Below are 19,056 nucleotides of genomic sequence, written 5' to 3'. Positions count from 1 at the left end.
GATTTTTTTTTTCGACTACCTTCTAAACATCAACAGCAATTATATGTATCTTGTACCACTTAATGATATTCTTTTAATTGTAATCAACCCTGGTCAGTAATTGAGTTTTCCAATTATCTAAAAGTCAAGTAACTGACAAGCATTAAGAAGAAAAACCAAGTTGTCCAAAATGTCAATTCAAGCCTTCAATTTTTAACCTTTGCCCTCTAAAGTGATCGAGAAAATGATTACTGTCAGTTAATTAACCCTTTAACCGATAGTTGCAATAATTATACAGGGGTTTGCTACCAGCATGCTGCACATTGCTGCACATCTGTGCAATTTTTTTACTGACACTAAGTATGTATTCTGATGGCTGCTCATTCACTAGTACTTCATTGAACCAACTTCCCAACAAATTGAAAAATGAAAAATTAAATGACAGATATTTTTAGTCAGTTACAGAAATTCAAGGGGGGTTAAGACGCAGTTTAAGAAAGAACAACCAATGAAGCTAGCACAAAATCTCTTACAGGCTCTTAACATATTGTCATAGCTTATAGTACATTTTAAGTCTCATTGGCCAGACCTAAATAGGAACTAGCGTTTCAAGTTTTAATTCATTTCTTAGAGAAAGTTGTGCAGACCCTTTGTGCTTCAAAAAGCATGACCATGATTATGTTCAGATCCATTCTCATAAAAGTGAAATGCTACTTTTGCCTAGTGTAATTTTACTTTTTTTGTGCCAGAAAAGAAGGATGCACATACAGCCACACCAACAAATCAACTTTTAAGAGACTTGCATCCAGCTCTTTGTAAATTAACAATGACACAGACATTTTCATTAAATCCTATGCTCTGTATACATTTCTGTGCTTCAGAGTTGACACTATGTTTCCAGGACAAGACAATTTATTCATTTAGGAAACTATTATCAGGACAAGTCCAGACCAGGGAAGAAACATATTAAATTATCACAGTTCTAGTGTCATGCATAAATCAACAGTTAGCAGGAAAATAATCAAACACAGGCCATGCATTTGTTCAAATTAAGTTTTGCATGGAACATCTGTCATTGATTAGAAACACTGTATTAATTTATTGAGACATATTAACTCAGATACTTCCTGCATGTATGGATATAATCATGCTTGAAGATTCCCTTGCTCAGGGATTCCCTTGAGTAAAAAGATGATCAAATATTGTATTAATAAGGAGATGAAGGGGCTCTGCATCATATACACTAATGTACATTATTTTTTGGGGGGCTGACTGGAATTAGACTTCATAAAGCCAACACTGTATTTGAGGTCAGAAGTGATTCTCCACTTCTTACTTGTGGAGGATGACCTAAGGTGCCTCTTCAGACACAAACTATTAGTGTCACCTGAATAAAACCTTCAGCCTTACATTATCTTAGCCATCTTGGTAGTCTGAATAGTATTAGGTACATGTTAAGACTTCTCCCTGTCACAAGCTGACATTCTTGTAACATTCAGGGAAGAATCTACTTTTCTCATGTAAGTTAGTATAAGGTTTGTACAGATGATGACATTATCATCTTAAGCCTCATTATACCAATGACTTTGCACCATTATAAAACTTGCATGCTTGGAATTTGAAACTATCCAAAAGTAGTGAAACAGATTATGGTGTCAAAAATATTAAAATTGAAAAGCCAACAATATTGTTTGCAGGTTGAAGACCTCAAGAATGTGAAGGCAGGTTTAGAAGGCAGTAAACTCAGCTAGCTCAGGTGGTTATAATAGTCAATTAGCTGGTACTTTAACAGTGAAACAAATTAGAACTTTAATCTTATAATCTTAAAATAAAAATAACATTATATAAGATTCAGTAAGCAAACATTATCACATAAGCTAGTAAGAGGATGTTTACCTTTACTAGAAGGCTATTATCATTTTTTAAATCAAGTAGTAATTAATAAACTAGTTGGCCATAGCTTATTTGTTAAAATTTGTTAAGTGTATTAATACTTATACTTGGCATTTTGTTAAAATTTCAATGTTAACTTACAAAAGCATTCCAGCTAGGTCAAATATGAACTTGGAACACTTTCCCAACATTCATGATAGAACACACATAAGCAATGCCAATGGATGCAACTTGCAACCTCGTTTTCTGCAGAAAATTGGACCCCCCGCCCCCTCCCCCTGTCAGCACAAAACATGCATACCATTATCTATTACAGACTATATAACTGACTTCCAACTTGATAGCAAGATTTAAGTTTTAAAGCAACACTATATTTTTCATAATACTGCAATAAAACCCTCATATTAAATTGTCGCAACATCGCCCATCTGATTAAATCAATAGAATATTCCATTTTTTTGGTAATCAAATATTCAATATACCTCATAATATGGGGCTAAATGGAATTTAACCGCAGCTGGTATCACCGCTATATTGATATCATGCTATTTTTCCTGAGATGACGTGAAGTAATTGTGGTACAAATAAATTATTAGTACAACCTTAATTTATAGTAATGTTTGTGGTAATTATCCTTGAAATACATAGGTAAAAGTATAATAATACTACTCAAGAACACTTTCAGATCTTGGTACATTAAACAATTGCATTTTTATATTCTAGATCATTATACTTTAAAGAACCTCAGAGACCAATGAGGTCAAAAAGCCTAAAATACATAAATTCATTACAATTAGATCAAGTGGGACACTTAAAAGAAAAAAAAATCTGCAAACATTAACATAGTTTTAATATTTCGACTGCAAAACTGACCAAATTTACAAACAGATATATACCATAGATATCGATCTTTACCGAAGGGAGTGACCATCGTCTATATAACAAAAAGCCCTGGCACAAAATTTGTTGGGCTAATTACGATAACAAAGAAATATACTAAGAATTAAATTGGACATCAAATTTTTATATTGTAATTGTAAGCCCAATTTGATTTAAAAGCATTTTAATATTAAATAGGCATTTCGTTGTTGTGTCATTTTGCACAATAAAAATTCTTATTCTAGATAAACTGAGTAAAAGCAAATTTTTTTTAATGTTTAATGAGATTTTGCTCACAATGAAGAAGAACTTCATCAAATGGCACTACAAATCTAGAAAAAAAATTCCAGTCCGTCCATGTCTTAAAAAACTTCAATACTTTCAAGAGTCCCTAGATAGTTTTGCACAAAACCTATTTATACTGTTGCTACTCAATTGTACTTATTATTAATCTGCTCGTTATATTCTACAACTGTTTTTTACGACACAATCTATTTCATCACTATCATTATAACTACAAGTTTTTACATTCATATCAATTCATCACCACAACAACAAATCTTGCTGTAATCCTTTTTCCGTACATTTTCCGTACATGACACATTCCCTCAAGGTCCAAAAATTTTGGCAACACTTTCTTCCCATGGGGATAACATCTGTAGTGTTTTTATACTCCTTAAAGTACATGCAATTTCATTAAGTCTTGTTTTACAAGAATGAACATGGAGCAACATTAACTATAACATTAATTTTCTACAATACCCCTCCCTATCAAATTAATGGCGAGCATTTAATTACTGAATATATTACATAACTTGGCAAGAGTTTTACTAATTATTTTATATCATCATATTTAATCAACATTACATTGTTATTAAAATACAAGTCTCTGAATACATTTATAAATTTCTGATATCACCTTAAATACATAAACAATTATATTTAATTAATGATTTTATAATTATTTTTTTTAATAGTAAAAGGGGGTCATAACAACACTGTACAAATCATCATTTCCTGGTGGAGGGAGACCTCAATAGCCTATCAAAGGACTATCTATTTTATGCACAGAGGAACCACTGAACTTCTGTTAACAAGCTCTCAGCCAATTCATAAGCAATAAGGGACAAGTGACAGTGAGTGACTTTTGAAACTTGTGCTGCAAATCTAAGTTCAGAGAACTTTTCAACAATATTTCTATACTGAAGAAAACCCCAGATGATTCAGACATGGCAGGGTAGTTAGGTAGAAACACCAACATTTTGTACACTATATAAGAAAAACCTGCTCACATTTTTATTCTTACACACATATTTTTTGTGTGCAAAAATCCCTAAAAAATGACTAAAATCCGTGCCAAAACCGTTAATTTAAATGCCCACAAAAATCAGAGATTTTACAGCCCAAATGGAGAAAGTTTCACATTATTTTAAAGAAGTCCTGAATTCCGATAGCAAATAATCAGATCAATCATCACAAAGCCTCCTTAAACATTATCTCTACCTTCTCTAAGATTAAATCCAATATTTTATCTTAATCTCTGATATTAACATTTAATAACTTGAGTATTACATCCAAATCTTATCTTAATTCCTATACAGGCAATTCACTTTTCACTGACACACAGATAACCTCCACTGAATAGAAGCAGAAATCTGTACAACAAAATCAAATCAAATTAAATTACAAACTCCTGTTTTTCCAGTGTTTTTATTGCCTGGGAAAAGAGAGCGGCATTTTCAAATCACACTTTACTACCCAATAGCTTCTAAACCAAACCAGAACACTACCAAATTGATTGATTAAAAGTAAAAACAGAAAAGACCAGTTAAGAACATATTTAGACTACAACACTGATGGCCAGAATTGATTCACTACAAAAATACAGGAACCAGTGAAAGTTAGTGTGTCTGAGGTAACAAATCCATGGTCAATGACATTAATTTCTCTCTCCCCCACTGCTAAATCCTGAATAATCTCTAATCCAATAACATTCACATAAAAGAAAATGTCCGAATGTTGATTTAATCTCTAATCTCATTAGCCAGTGTGAGCTATTGTTTTCTCCTCGAAATTATAGGAATAATTCACTGCCAGTAAGAGTAATCCTCGGTTATTTGTAGTCAATGCTCACGTATCATAAGATCACACTCAGTTTTTTCCCTGCGCAGCAGACGTAATGCATACAGGCAGAAAATCTAGCTCATACAGTTGCTCAGAGATGAAAATCTATAAAGAGTCTATAAACCTATAAAGTAAATATCTAGCAACCGATGGAAAACAAGAAAGTATGATTTCATGCAACATGTGTTGCCACAAATGACTGCTACGTTTAATTCCTGATTACCTTCAGTCTATATAAAAGCAAATCATCTTTCAAAACAATAACAATTTACAGGCACACTGCTTTCCTATAGCCATATGCACTGCAAACTATGACCTTTCGACCCTACCACACCAAAAATCTTAAATAGAATTGTCCATCTTCCAACCTGGACTAAACCATTTACCAATTTTAGGTAAATTTCAAAGTACTGACTGAATAGTGACAAATGCAGACTAAGAGCAGACGGTATAGATGTGCCGGGTCGTCTTGGTCTGTACAAGTCACATTGGATGCTAAGGTTTGATACCCATCAAATTTTATTTGACCAGTTTCAATAATTCCATATTTTCTTACTATATAGTCAACCATACATTATTATAGAAAAGGTACATACATAGAGTCATATACAGTGTATATACAATGTACATGTAATATTGTATTGAAATAACCATGACAACTTCTATATGTATTATCAGCCTGGCCTAAAAACCTGTTTGTGACAAATCTCAGTTCTCAAATAATGTCCTCAAAACTGGCATATATCTTGATCAATATTTTCCTGCTGATAAAAATAAACTTGTTACATAAATAAATTTACTATAAACAATATTTCTGCCATCAACAATAATAATCAGCATGACAAAATGACTTCTGCAAAGAGCTAGGGCATGACGTAGTCACTAGTAAGGTTAACAAAAGACTGCCAACAAGACTCTCAGCTACTCCAATCATGAAACAAACCATTTATTACTATTAGCATATAAGATATGACAAAGTTAAAGGTGCATTATGCCTCAGAAATCTATGAGTTTTTTATTTATTATAAATGCCAAACCTGTGTTTGATTATGTTTTAATACTGTATTAAAAGCATGTTAGATATTCAACAATTGAAAAGAAAAAAATAGCTCTGAACATGCAGTGATGTGTCTTTAAGGTTGCAAAATGTAAACAAAAGTAGTATTTTGACTTCCATACAAAATTCATATTAATTTACTAAATATAGTATTTGCAAATAGAGCAAAATAAGCAAAAGACAGTTTATATATATGACAAATGAGTATTTGTTTGGAAACTATAACTAGATACCATAGATAGAACGTTTTTGAGAAATAAAAATTATTGAATTTCTAAGGCATAATGGGCCTTTAAATTCATTTAATGAGACAGTTACTACATCTGGTATATAGCTTGGCAAAGTATTTTTGACTGGCCTTAAAAATCATAAAATGTCTATTTTTCCTAATACAAAATAAATATATGAAGTCTCTACATCACTTTTATTAGTTTTTTAGGATTGTTTCACAGTTTCTTAGATGGCAACAGTTCCTAGTAACAAATAAATTGGTTTATGAAAACAAATAAAATGTTTGTATGTGTATTACTTTTCTACAGATAATAAATGTTTTGTTGTTGTTGATGTTTCCAAGTTTTTGGAGATAATTGCCTAACTTGAGACAAATACAGTTTCTATATTTCTATATGCAATTACAGTTTCTGTAAACTATTAAGAGTTTCTGAAAGCAAAAACTGTTTCTTGAGGAAAATAACAGTTTCTTCAGCCAATTACAGTTTCTGTAACATATTACATTTCTTTCGGGGTAATTACAGTTTAAAAAGGAAATTACTGTTATTGGAAACAAAATGAGTTTCTGGTGGCAACAATAGTTTCTGTAATTTAAAAGTTTCTGAAGCCAATAACTGTTTCTGGAGGAAAGGTTGGTTTAGTTGGCAATTGCAGTTTCTGTCATTCTTTTTCAGTTTCTGCATGGGGACTATTACAATTTCTGTAAATTATTTGAGTTTTTCAAGGCAATATCAGTTTTCTGGGGGAAAACTACCATTTCTGGAGGCAATTACAGTTATTACACACAATTACAGTATCTTGTTCCAGTAACTTATGTACACACACAAATCTATATTCCCATCAACAGTCATATCGTGGTGTGAATTCACTAAATTTCATGGGCAAGAAATTTCATGCTTTTGTCAAAAAGAACGTTTTCGTGGGTTCTTTAATTTGTGGACTGTTTATTTTTCCAAAAGGTAAAATGTAAATAATGTTATGCAAAATAATCTTACAGCACGATTGACCTACCCATGAATACCACAAAAATAAGTTCCCAATGAAAAATAATAATTATTTTGTAGTACTACCCTTTCCTGTACAGATTCTGGGCGTATATTATTAACAGTTTCTACTACATGTATGTCTATATTTAGTATCTAAGATTACTGATAATTAAGTATCAAATTTATTTGCCTTTTCATCAAAATGTCTCATATATCTAATTGACATTATTGTATAAGAAAATGTCATATTTCTAAGAAACTAATTAAAAATATATTCATGAAAATTCTTCATGCCAAGAATTAATTTTGCTCTCTGACGGAAAGATTTTACTATTATTAGGAAAGATGTAACATGACTACAGGCTACAGATATATAGCTTTTCCCCCAATATTAATTAATCCTTTCCAAGCAAAAATATTTTAAATGGACAAGTCCATCTTACAATCTGTGCTTCATTATTTAGGCAATATTTCTAACAGTTAATTGTCCATAAAGAACAGTACAAACAATAATATCAAACAAATAAATCAATGTTCTACAATAAAATTCAATTTTTTAAATGTAAAATTTAATATTCTACAATAGAATTCATTTTTTTTATCGTAAAATTCAATATTTAACAATGAAATTCATTTTTTAATGTAAAATTCAATATTCTACAATAAAATTCATTTTTTAATGTAAAATTCAATACATTCTAAGTTCACAACCCACTGGCACATAATAAATTACATTTAATGTTTCAAGTCATTGAACAAAAATTAAAAGAAAAAAACCAACAACAACGACATCTTGAGACAACCATCGATTGATCTTAGAAATTATTCAAGAAACTGAACTGCACAATTAAACAAGATTCTTACAAAACATTGTTATTTCCCTTTATCTCCACTATAAATGTAACCCATGTCTTATACGCAATCTGACCAGGCTCTATACTGTTGGTAGCTCAATATTTGTATTTTGATATTGAGATCCCTTAAACTTCAACGTTTTACAAAGTCAGCAAGACCTGGGTTAACAAATGTAGCCAAGTAAGGGCTTAGATATTTCTATATTAATTTTGCACGCATTAATTATTACCTGTACTCTGTATACTAGCTGTCTCACCAGATGACAGTGACACCGCTACATCACTTGGCATGCCGCCAAATCCACTGTCTGGGTTCGAATCTCTACCAAAGCTGTCTCTAACACATCTTTTAGCAATTTCACAATCTAACAGTTGTGGACTGCCTAACTGATTAGGACGATTATCACATTTTGTTGTACTACACTGTGTTCCATTTGCCCCTACTTTGCCTTTACAACCCTGGTTTTGATCCTTCAAACCAGAACATAATGAGTCTTCATGAAAGCCTTGATCGTGCTCATGAATACTTCCTGCCATTGAATCTGTTTCTGGAGACAACGGTAAATTCTCTAACATTCTCTTTATAGAGTCACTATCAAATTCAAGATTATAAGTTGGTGTCTGTGGGGTTTGAGGGGTCAAAGGTTCAGGGGGTGAAGGCCATTCTGGGGATTCTGAATTATGTGAGCTACTTCTAGGGGAATCTGGTAATAACTTGTGAGGTTGCGGAGCTAAAATACGTATACAATCCTTGTGCACAACAATACTTTGATTTTCATTATCAACAGGTGTCGGTGGATCTTGTTCTATTTCTTTCTCTTCATGTTTAGTTGCTATAGTAACACTTTTCCTACCAGATGTTTGGTCCAAATCACATGAACTTTCGAAATTACCTACAAAAGCTGTTTCGACACGTATATTTTCACATGTTCTGACAGGAGATTTCCCGTATCTTGAAAATGCACCGGAGTTTGACCCAGATTGATCTACACTATCACTATAAGTCAGCGGTCCAGCAGACGCAGATCTGGGACCTTGGTAAACATGGCCGCCTTGCTCTAAATTATTCACTGATTGTCGGCAATTGTTAATAGATTCATACACTGGCCCAGAGGAACCAGACGATGGTTTAAGAATTCCCCGCGGTTGAAATTTCTGATTATCTGCCCCTGATTCAGTCTGTGTTCTAGGTATCGTAGCAGCTTTATTGTCACGAGAAAATGCTTCACGTTCCGTTGATGGTGTAATACACTCACATGGCTCAACCTGATTCAAGTCATAAGGAGTAGAGATGACCCGACGGGGATCGTGTATCGGAGAGTTAGGTGATGACACGCTAGGTTTACCTTTACCCTGAAAGATAATATGATGACATTATGCACTTTTCCAAATAGGTTGAATTTCTATGAAATTCTATATTTCTTTATGTCAGACACCATAAATCTCAATAATATTGAGATCCAAAAGCCCTAACAATGTTCAAATATAAATATCTTATAAAGATCGTAACACATAGCATATAAAATGAAAAAATATCATATCAAAGATAAATGAACTCATATCAAAGATCAAAGATCAACAGAAATTTTGCCCTGCCTGAGTGGCCCCTGGATTATAAATTTGATGCTCTCCCTATCAAGCTAAGGATGCAGATTTCCTACAAGCTTTGAAGGAAGAAGTACATGGGGCAGACAATTCTTCTGCTAGCTAATGCTTTAAAATGTATGAAGCTATATATTTGCTGTCTGCAGTTTAAAAAATTATTGTTTGAATTTCGGAAAATACCTGTATGAAAGAAATATGATTGATTTTAAAACTTAAAATAAGCAGCATAATAATTTGTTCCGAAACATTTTATTCTGTTCATGTTCAAAAAATTTAAATCTGTCTTTAAAATAACATAGACAACCAATGTCGCAACTCTTCTGAGAACAGACTTTTAGATTATGAAAGCAACAATTATAGACTAACCTTCTATAAACTTTATAACAAATATTTCACTAGATTTTCAATTGTAGCTTTATACATCTTTAATAATGTAATCAAATATATTGTATTTTAACTTACCTTTGGTGGACTGAGTCTCAATGAATTAGCTGAGGAGGCTTTCCTTGCATATTTCTGACTGGTCAACTGAAAAATAAAATAGTCCATGATTAATCAACCAATACTTCAAACTCAAAGAAATAGAACACAGTCCAAAGACTGGCAAACACCAAGTTTCTTGCCTTCAATTGGGCAAGTTAGCAAAAAACCAGTATTTCAACATACACAAATGAAGTCATAATCATAACTGCAAAGAGTACAAAATACAGATGCAATTTAATCAAATGCTTACAGTATAAAATTCTAAAGTTCAAGTACATTCAAAACAAAGCAATTTAAATATTATAAAAATTTCACAGACCACAACATGAGCAATAATGTGACCACAATTGTTTATATCTTTAAAAAAAAATGTAGCCAAAATAATTCATTTTCACATGAAGTCTTAAAACGTCCAGTCATATAAATAATCCATTGATTTCTGTTGAAGTTAGTTTTTTTTTCCAATCTACCATGGACAAAAACAACACTATTTTCCTATTCCAAAAAAAAAAATCTTCCAAATCCATTATAAAAATAAAGAAATATTTAGTTAAAACCCTTCAAAAAATAAATACTTTAACATAAATCCACTTCGGTCATTTCCGCTATCACCCTCTTGTAAAATATTTACTTAATACTAAAAGAGGGTGAAAACAAAATAACAAAACATCCATTTATTTCCTATGCACGACCACTTCGGTTACTGTATGGTAATTTGTAAAATCGCCCAATGAAGCGTAAAGACTGGAGTAAAATCTGCACGAAAAAAGCAAATACAATTATAAAGGATCAAGATTTTTATCACCCAGGTTAAGACGTACATTATTGTAATTTAGCGTCTCCCCTGCATATTTTTAGAATGGCCGTCTGATTTCTGTTCGACAATGAAAACAATTTCTCTTTTATGTTTATGCTTACATTGATTAGATGACAAATAAAAACTATAAACATGTAAAAAAAGAAGAAAAAGTTCTTCAAATTTCTCAATACATTATTTCTATTGTCAATAAACCAAGTTATGAAGAAAATCAATAATGCATTTTGATTCAGAGCTGATTAAATACTTAACATTTAGTTTAAATATATATCCAAATTTTATTTCAATTAATTCAATTGTGATGAAACGTTGAAGTTTATTTGAATCACTCTTGAGTCCCCTTTATTTACCTAACAAGAGCTGGCGTCATGTAAAGAACCAAGGTCATGTCCTAAATAGGCTCGAACCCAAGATCCCTGGGTTGAGACACAGATTCCTTAACCACAACTTATCTAATAATATACTTGTTTGTACATAGATATGTAAAAAAATACATGTGTACTGTTTTGTTTTTTCAAATTTCCTTTCTTGCATTTTAAATCAGAGAAAAGCATCAAAAAGTATTTCATGCTTAATGAAGCTAACGGGCATTTAAATTAATCTACGTTAAACAGATATGATTGTAGATAATGTACAATACACTCATAGAACTTGTGACAAGGTCAAATTGCATTGACACCAAAATGCTCAATCCAAGAACATATTCTGTAATACTTGTAGTAGCATTTATAAAATCGCCTTTATTGTATGACATGGACTCAAACACAACCAGGAACCTCTTGTGTATGACATTGAATGTTGACGCATCTAGGAAACCATGGTGTATATAATTATCATTTCATAAAGAAAAGAGTAGCTGGACAAGAATTCAAGGGAATTAACCTCGATAATCTTGTACTTTAGCAATGGATATCAGAGTAGTATCCCTTTATAGTGTTGCACAGTATACTAGTTATTTAAAATACAGATTTCTGCATTTAAAAAAAGTTTGCATTGTTTTCAAAGCATTCATATGACTTTGATCAAAAGAAGGTACATGCACCTTGTTCCATGCATTAACATCTTTAGAACCATTTTGTGCAATTAAAGCCAGAGCCTTACATGGCGCAGGATAAAACAAAGTTTGAGGGTTTTTGCAGATGTTAATGCACGAAAAAAAGTGCATTTGCCCTATACTTGCAATAAAGTATAAGTCTTAATCCGTAATTTCATGCTTTATTATCTGTTTTGGTATATAGATAATGGTTTTGTCACGATTTTCATGTGTAAGTGTGATGATATTGGACAGTTATGTTTTGATTATGAAATTACCAGGGCCGTCATTGCAGTCCGCAATTTTTACATGGCCTCCTGAGTCGAGCATATGTAAAAATAAGCACCAAAGGCATAATTATGCTTGCATGATTTTATCCATTCATCATGTATTCTTCTCAATAACTGTATAGTTGCTTGCATAGTTTTTATACAAGAATATAATGTTAAAGTATGTTTGAAATTCTGACAATACCACCTTTTAAGATAACATCTTGAAATGTTCCATTGAGACAGGAGAATGCATTGCAAAGTGTGTTTTTACATATAAATTGAATAACCTGAAGCACTGTACAATAGCTGCAGATTGCTGCCTACGGAATATTTTCCTATCAAATCATATTAATTTAGAACTAGGCACTTTGCTTCTAAAATTTCTACTTAAAAGTTTCTCCTTTGCAATTGGAAGAGAATTGAAATTAATAACATTTAAAACTCAATTGAATGGAGGAAAAAAACACAAGTTATTAAAGCATGCTAGTAAAACATAATGAAAACCTGACAAAATAGAGCAGAACATTGTGAGCTTTTTTTTTCTTTTAAACATCCTTGGTCAGTTTACAAGTACTTCTTTCTGAATTTTGTCCGTACTCAAAGAATACAGTAACTCACTTTATATTTCTAATCTCTTGGAACCAAAAAAGGATTAGGCTTACCTACCAGTGTAAAGCCAGGCAAGTGTCGTGGTAGCTAATTTTTTGATATTGAAATCACTTAAACTTTTGAATGGATAGGAGATCCATTACACAAGTTCAGCATGACAGGTTACAAATTTAAATTGTCATATTAAATTAGTCACATGACATAGACTTTGCTACCATTAACCCTCCATTTTGAGGACAAAGTGTCCTTTTTTGCATATCAGACTGGCATTTCCGTTAGTTTTACCAATGCCGGAAATTTCATCAGAAAGGGGGATGCCAGATGAGTCGCGTGCTGTACAATGGAATGCTTAGGATGACGTAATTTTACTGTTATGAATGAAGTTGTAAGGAAATAGTTAGGGGTGTAATGACATAAATTTCTAAGGAAAATTGTTTTATTAAGGTAATGAGTTTAAAATATAATGGAATATGGTAGAATATGCAAGAGAAAATATCTGACATATGTTTGCGATTCGGATCAGAATATCCATGTCGAGGGAAACCGCCCATTAGGCTGTAACAAGGCTTGCATTGGAATATCCATCCCTCAAGAACTCATCAAATGGGCAACAAATATTCCGATCCGAACCACAACATATGACAGATATTATCATTAATTGATTGGACAAGTCTTTGGTTGTCAAGGTCACAGTGACCTTCAGTGGCCTTCTTTGGCAACCCTTCATTGATTAAATAGAACAGAATAACCTCCAAATAAAGACAACTTGTTTATAAAGACCATGTTAGGTATCTCCTTTGGATGGCCAATGTACACAGATTTGACTAGTTATAAAAACTTCTCCACCAAATCTAAAGACTGTAGACATTTTAGCCATTGGTCAGACAAGTGGTTTGTGGTCAAAGTTAGTTGATCTTCTGACTAATTGGTCCTTCAATTCATTTGTTGAACAAGGTCTGGTCAACAAACTGATGGATTCACAAAACAATGGATGACGTGCAAAGCAATACTCTTACATCTTCAAGAAGTGTTACAATATTGTAAGGTATAATATTCAAGCATAATTTATTACGAAAGCTATAAAAATATATAATATTTGAAAGTACCGAACAGCAGTCTCTGAATCTTTTGGCATCTTGTGGGGTTGTAAAGTTCAGTCCCCATTCACTGTTGTTTGGAGGGTCCCTCCAGTGTACAAAACAATCTGTTGCTGGGCATAGAATGGTACCTGAAGAAAAAAGAATGTAATTTCATGATAATTTAATCTTGCTTTCTTTTCGCTTCAACACAATATTGAATTCAGGCACTAAAGAAAAATTTTCTTTAAATATACTGCATTTACATAATATTACTATCTTTGCAATCATGGACACAACCATGTTGTACGTACACCTTACAGAATATCTATTTATTACATATGTAAAACTATATTGATAAAAGTTACCTAGTATACACAATGTTCCTGCATAAAATTTGAATAGTTTACAAATATAACAGTATTAAAACAATTTTGAAAGATCTCTAAAAAAAAAGTTTTTATTCGAAACTTGGCAAATGTTGGTTGTTCCTAGCTAATCCCCCCACCTGGTACAAATTATAGCTTCACAGTAAACAGCCCTTGACAATAGATTAGTCAAACTGTTGCACTTATTTTCGTACCCCCACCCCCCAGATTAGCTCAGGGAAAAGCCAAAATATTCTTAATTCGAAGTAAGCTTATTTGGTCATAATGATACCTAATAAGGAGATGGTCATATAACTTTTATATGACATGTCCTGCTGAATTTGAATAATGAACTTACTTAGAATTTAAAATTGCCCTTTATCAATTTTAGGAGTGCCAATATAAATATAAAAAGAAACGCGCAAAACTTGAGCATTCAACGGTGCTGAGTCTGGTCAAACGGCTGACTTAGGCAACATGGTTTGTATTTAACAATTTGTAAACACTAAAAACGGTTCAAATTATACATAGTCATTGCAAGATGCCCTGGTTTTAATCATTAAATCAAACAACTTTAATGAACAACTGCAAGCTTAATTACTTTTAATTTTCTTGTGTTTGATCTTGCAACACATGGCTCTAGAAATGCCTATCAGTAGAAATGTGCAAAACAAATTTAGAATTAGACTCTTTCAGAGCAAAAATGACTTGACTTTGACACTTGGGCAGCAATATAAAGACAGGTCAGCCTTAAACAGGAGGAGCTTTTGGTCACTTTTACAACTTTTACTGAGGGGCTTTTGGTCATTTTTACAACTTTTACTGAGGGGCCTCTGGTTATTTTACATATTTCGGTGAGGGGCTCTTGGTCATCTTTGCAATTTCTACTAAGGAGCTTCTAGTCATTTTTACAACTTTTACTGAGGGACTTTTGGTCATCATTGCAATTTTTTAAATAAGGGATTTGGCCTTTGGTCTATCCATGAAGGGCATTTTGTCATTTTTCCTTTAATCAGCTTTCCAACTTTTCATTGAGGTGTTTTTACCACTTTCCTTTTGATATAGCAAGGTTATTCATTTCCAAGACATTATGTACATGTATAGTATTTTTCCAAAAACATCATGGAAAAAATGAAGAAACAGGAAAGCCCCTGAGTGCCGTAACTCACACAATTCACCTAAAATACTAACCGAACCAAAATCATTATGTAACATTAGCTAGTTTGATGAAAATTGGTTAAGAAATTGTTTTGTTTTTCTTGCTAAGTAGGCAAATTAACTCTTTCTGCCCCAGAGAGTCTGCAGATGTTATAACACTAATAAACATCTTTTTCCTTAATCATTTTTGAAGAGTAGTTACGCCATTGGAACAGGAAAATTAGTTGCACTTCTAAAATATTTAGTTATTTCTGCTATTTCCACAAAGGTCAGCGTGGCTTCTATGATGTACTTAAAGCTTTTTACCATTTCTGGGAATTTGGCTATTATTTTATTGCTACCATTTAAAGATCTTGCTATAGGCTGAATGTCCACAAAGTGGAAGTGGTAACCTGTGTCACCTATCAACATTTTTAGTATTATAAAACATTAATTTGCAGTTATTAGTTTTGTTTATACGAACTTATTTCAGTTTTATTGTGTTGGAAGGTATAAGCTTATTGAAACACTCTAGAATCCGTTCCTGGAACAAACCAGTACTAAGAAATGAGTGTACCTCACGGGTTTGAACCCACACTGCTAGTAATTCTTAGATTGCTAATCTGACACGTTGACCACTCCGTAGTCACACCGCAGATATAGATGATTTCCTTAAAAATAGTTTAACCGAAAACTGTTTAAGATTCAAATTTTTATTTAACATTCCATGGTTTTAATCGCAAATTTTCCTCAGCTTAATCCTTTCTCTGCTGGTTTTATTGTTTATAATCATTTATGGCTAAATATATTCAATATATGGCAGAATATAAAGTTTTGACCCTTAAAAAGATTGAACTTACGACTACTCATAAGAATGGGAATTAGATTAAAAATTTTCTTGTGTTGTAGTAATTGTTCAAATGCTTTGCAATCAATCACATGGGCCGATCGGTCCTTGTGATTATATTACTGAACATCTGAACGTGAACCTTGTATTATTTTACAACAATGCCCTCAAAATATATAAATTATGTATTTTTCCTGAACACAAACCTGGTTGAACAATTCTGACATCAAAGATCTTTTCAACATGTCTATTGTAAGCTGTGACCTGGAAAAGGGTTTTGGGCGTGTCCTCCACACAAGTGATATTGATGGGCACGACATCCTCAGATACACGCTTCCACTGCATAAAGTCTCCATGACCCACCACATGGAATATCTCCGCCCACAACCTGCAAATTATAATATGAAATGGTGAACTTGGATAAAAACATATTGAGGAAATGAACATAATAAATAATGATAATTCATACTTTTTCAGAAAACTAGAATTAAAAGACAAAGTTCTTGTGAAATTTTTCAGAATTCTTGAGAATATGACCTTAAACATCAAGGTCATTTGGGGTCAAGGTTATTGTAAACACATTGAGATGAAGCTTTTTTCCAGAGGTATTATCTGTTGATATATAAAGGCATTGACTTATAAAATGAAGATGTTATTTTGTTTGTTTGTTTTGGGGTTTTACGTCACATCGACACAGTATAGGTCATATCGCGACGTTTCAGCTTTACTGGTGGAGGAAGACCTCAGGTGCCCTTCCGTGCATTATTTCAGGCACAAACGGGCACCTGAGTAGAACCACCAACGTTCCATTCTTACAAAGGTTAAAACATATAGATACACTGACAAGACAGAAACAATATTATCTCCCTGTACAGGCATGAAAACATGTTTTACATAACAATAGATTTATATATTATAAATTGTAAAGCTATTGTAAATTCACGAGCAAATGACAATTAAAGGCACTACAGCCCTGAAGGTTTTATTTACATGACAGCTCACTCAGCTAAGGCTTTTACAGTAGAAAGATGCTGCCAACTTTATTCAAAAAGCCATTCCAGCTCTACTGACACTTCAATACCTGAAATACAATCCTATAAACACTATTTCAATAATATTTCTGTGGGTGTCAAATGTCAGGTGATATTTTTTTTATATTTTCTTATTCTTCTCAGTACAGTCACCTTTTAAAATGAGGAAATAAAATTTATGATTTTAAGGACCAGCATTTTTCCTGTATAATACCAGTATTTTTTTCCAATATAATCAGACTGATAAAAACAGTGTTGATATAATACAAAACAACAGCTGTCAATGTTAATGCCATGTTAATGTAATTCAAGTGTAAAACTAGGGTAACTTTCAATAAAGCTATGAGGTATATTATGTGACCTAATTTGTTTTAATTTCAAATTACTTTTATTCAAATTTATTCAAATTGTTATAATTCCTCATTTGATGTTCCATACATGGTGAAAAATGTAAACAATTTGCATAAGAATAGATAATTTTACAATTTAACCTTCAATCTGCTGAATCCTAAAGTGATCAGCCTTAAGACACCTGTGCATTAGAGCCAGGCCATCTTTTCTAAAAAACAAGAAAAAACATCCAACTCCTGTTAGACTAAGGGGCGGTGTATCCCATTTACCTGAAAATTAGTTGTTCTAGCAGTGTAACATACCAGAAAATTACAAGCACTCAAAACAGAGTCTATATCATAACATAATATTTAAGCATCTAATATAATGCTTCCACCTGCGGGAACAATTAAAATCTCACAAAATCTAGCTCATCACTCAAAATATTCTTATTACATACCTATCAATTAACTAAATGAACAAATTGACTACAGAATTTGTGTTATTTTACATATAACTGGGATTTCAATTACTGATCAAGGCATGAAACTGTAACCTCAGTGCAGTAATAGGTTAACTCCAGATTTAATTTAATGGGAGTAAACCCTTTACTGCAATAAGGTGACAAAATGGCAAAATTTAATGGCTATGATATGATATAATATGAAAAATATTATTATTAACAAATGTCTTTAATCTAAAATATTGACATACATTATTAAATGATCATTTGCTTAAGCACATATTCAAATTTAAGAGTTCAATACCTTATTTATCTAATGACTATTTATATTATTATAAACTGCCCGAGTTTTTTGACCATATGTTTGTTTGCTTGTTTGTTTATTTATATATTTCTTTCTTAAATTCTTTCTTTTTCTTTCACTTTCTTTACTAATTTATTTATTTATATATTCAATTTACTTCTTGGGATGTTATGTAGGTTCATTACTAAAATATATTTCTTATCTTCAAACTTGCATTTTCACTGACTTAATAACATTTTCTTTCTTTTTTGCTGGGTTTGTCCCTGTAGACACTTATCCTTTCGGAACCCAATGTGCTTTAAAACCTTTGCCACCTATAATACAGTGACATCATAGTATTACAGCCTGAGCAGGTTCTTTGTAACTTTAAATTTTCATATTCACATTCCCAAAATTGATAACTGACCTTAGATAAGCTTCCTGGATAGTGTAGTCTAAAATGTGCATGAAAGGATTTGTATTCAAACTGTTGGGACAGGAAATTGATTTGAAGTCACCTACCATAACCACTCAGCCACAGAGACCCCCTTTAGACTGACAAAAATATCATTCTTGGGAATAAAATATGAAGTCAAAGACCTTAACCACTTGGACATGGACACCCCCTGAATACAAATAAATAGATTACGAAATGTCCATCATAGCTTTATATCCTTTAACAACTGTACCTATTTGGGT

General features: G+C 32.4%; 1 protein-coding gene across 3 annotated transcripts in view; it reads right to left on the bottom strand.

The window, feature by feature from the left end:
- LOC132756349 (protein still life, isoform SIF type 1-like) overlaps nt 1-19,056 on the bottom strand; it is an 85,120-nt gene that overhangs the window by 55,419 nt on the left and 10,645 nt on the right. For all 3 annotated transcript variants that reach the window (XM_060747401.1, XM_060747402.1, XM_060747403.1), the window contains exons 2-5: nt 16,457-16,638; nt 13,929-14,050; nt 10,071-10,136; nt 8,234-9,356 (exon numbers count right to left, since the gene is read on the bottom strand). In XM_060747401.1, coding sequence (XP_060603384.1) covers nt 8,234-9,356; nt 10,071-10,136; nt 13,929-14,050; nt 16,457-16,638 — 1,493 coding nt within the window. The remainder of the gene's footprint in view (nt 1-8,233; nt 9,357-10,070; nt 10,137-13,928; nt 14,051-16,456; nt 16,639-19,056) is intronic.

This window comes from Ruditapes philippinarum, unplaced genomic scaffold, assembly GCF_026571515.1.
Source record: "Ruditapes philippinarum isolate M1 unplaced genomic scaffold, ASM2657151v2 ctg1570_1_1_1_1, whole genome shotgun sequence".
NCBI classification, from domain to species: Eukaryota; Metazoa; Mollusca; class Bivalvia; order Venerida; family Veneridae; genus Ruditapes; species Ruditapes philippinarum.
This window is presented reverse-complemented; position numbering and strand designations above follow the sequence as displayed.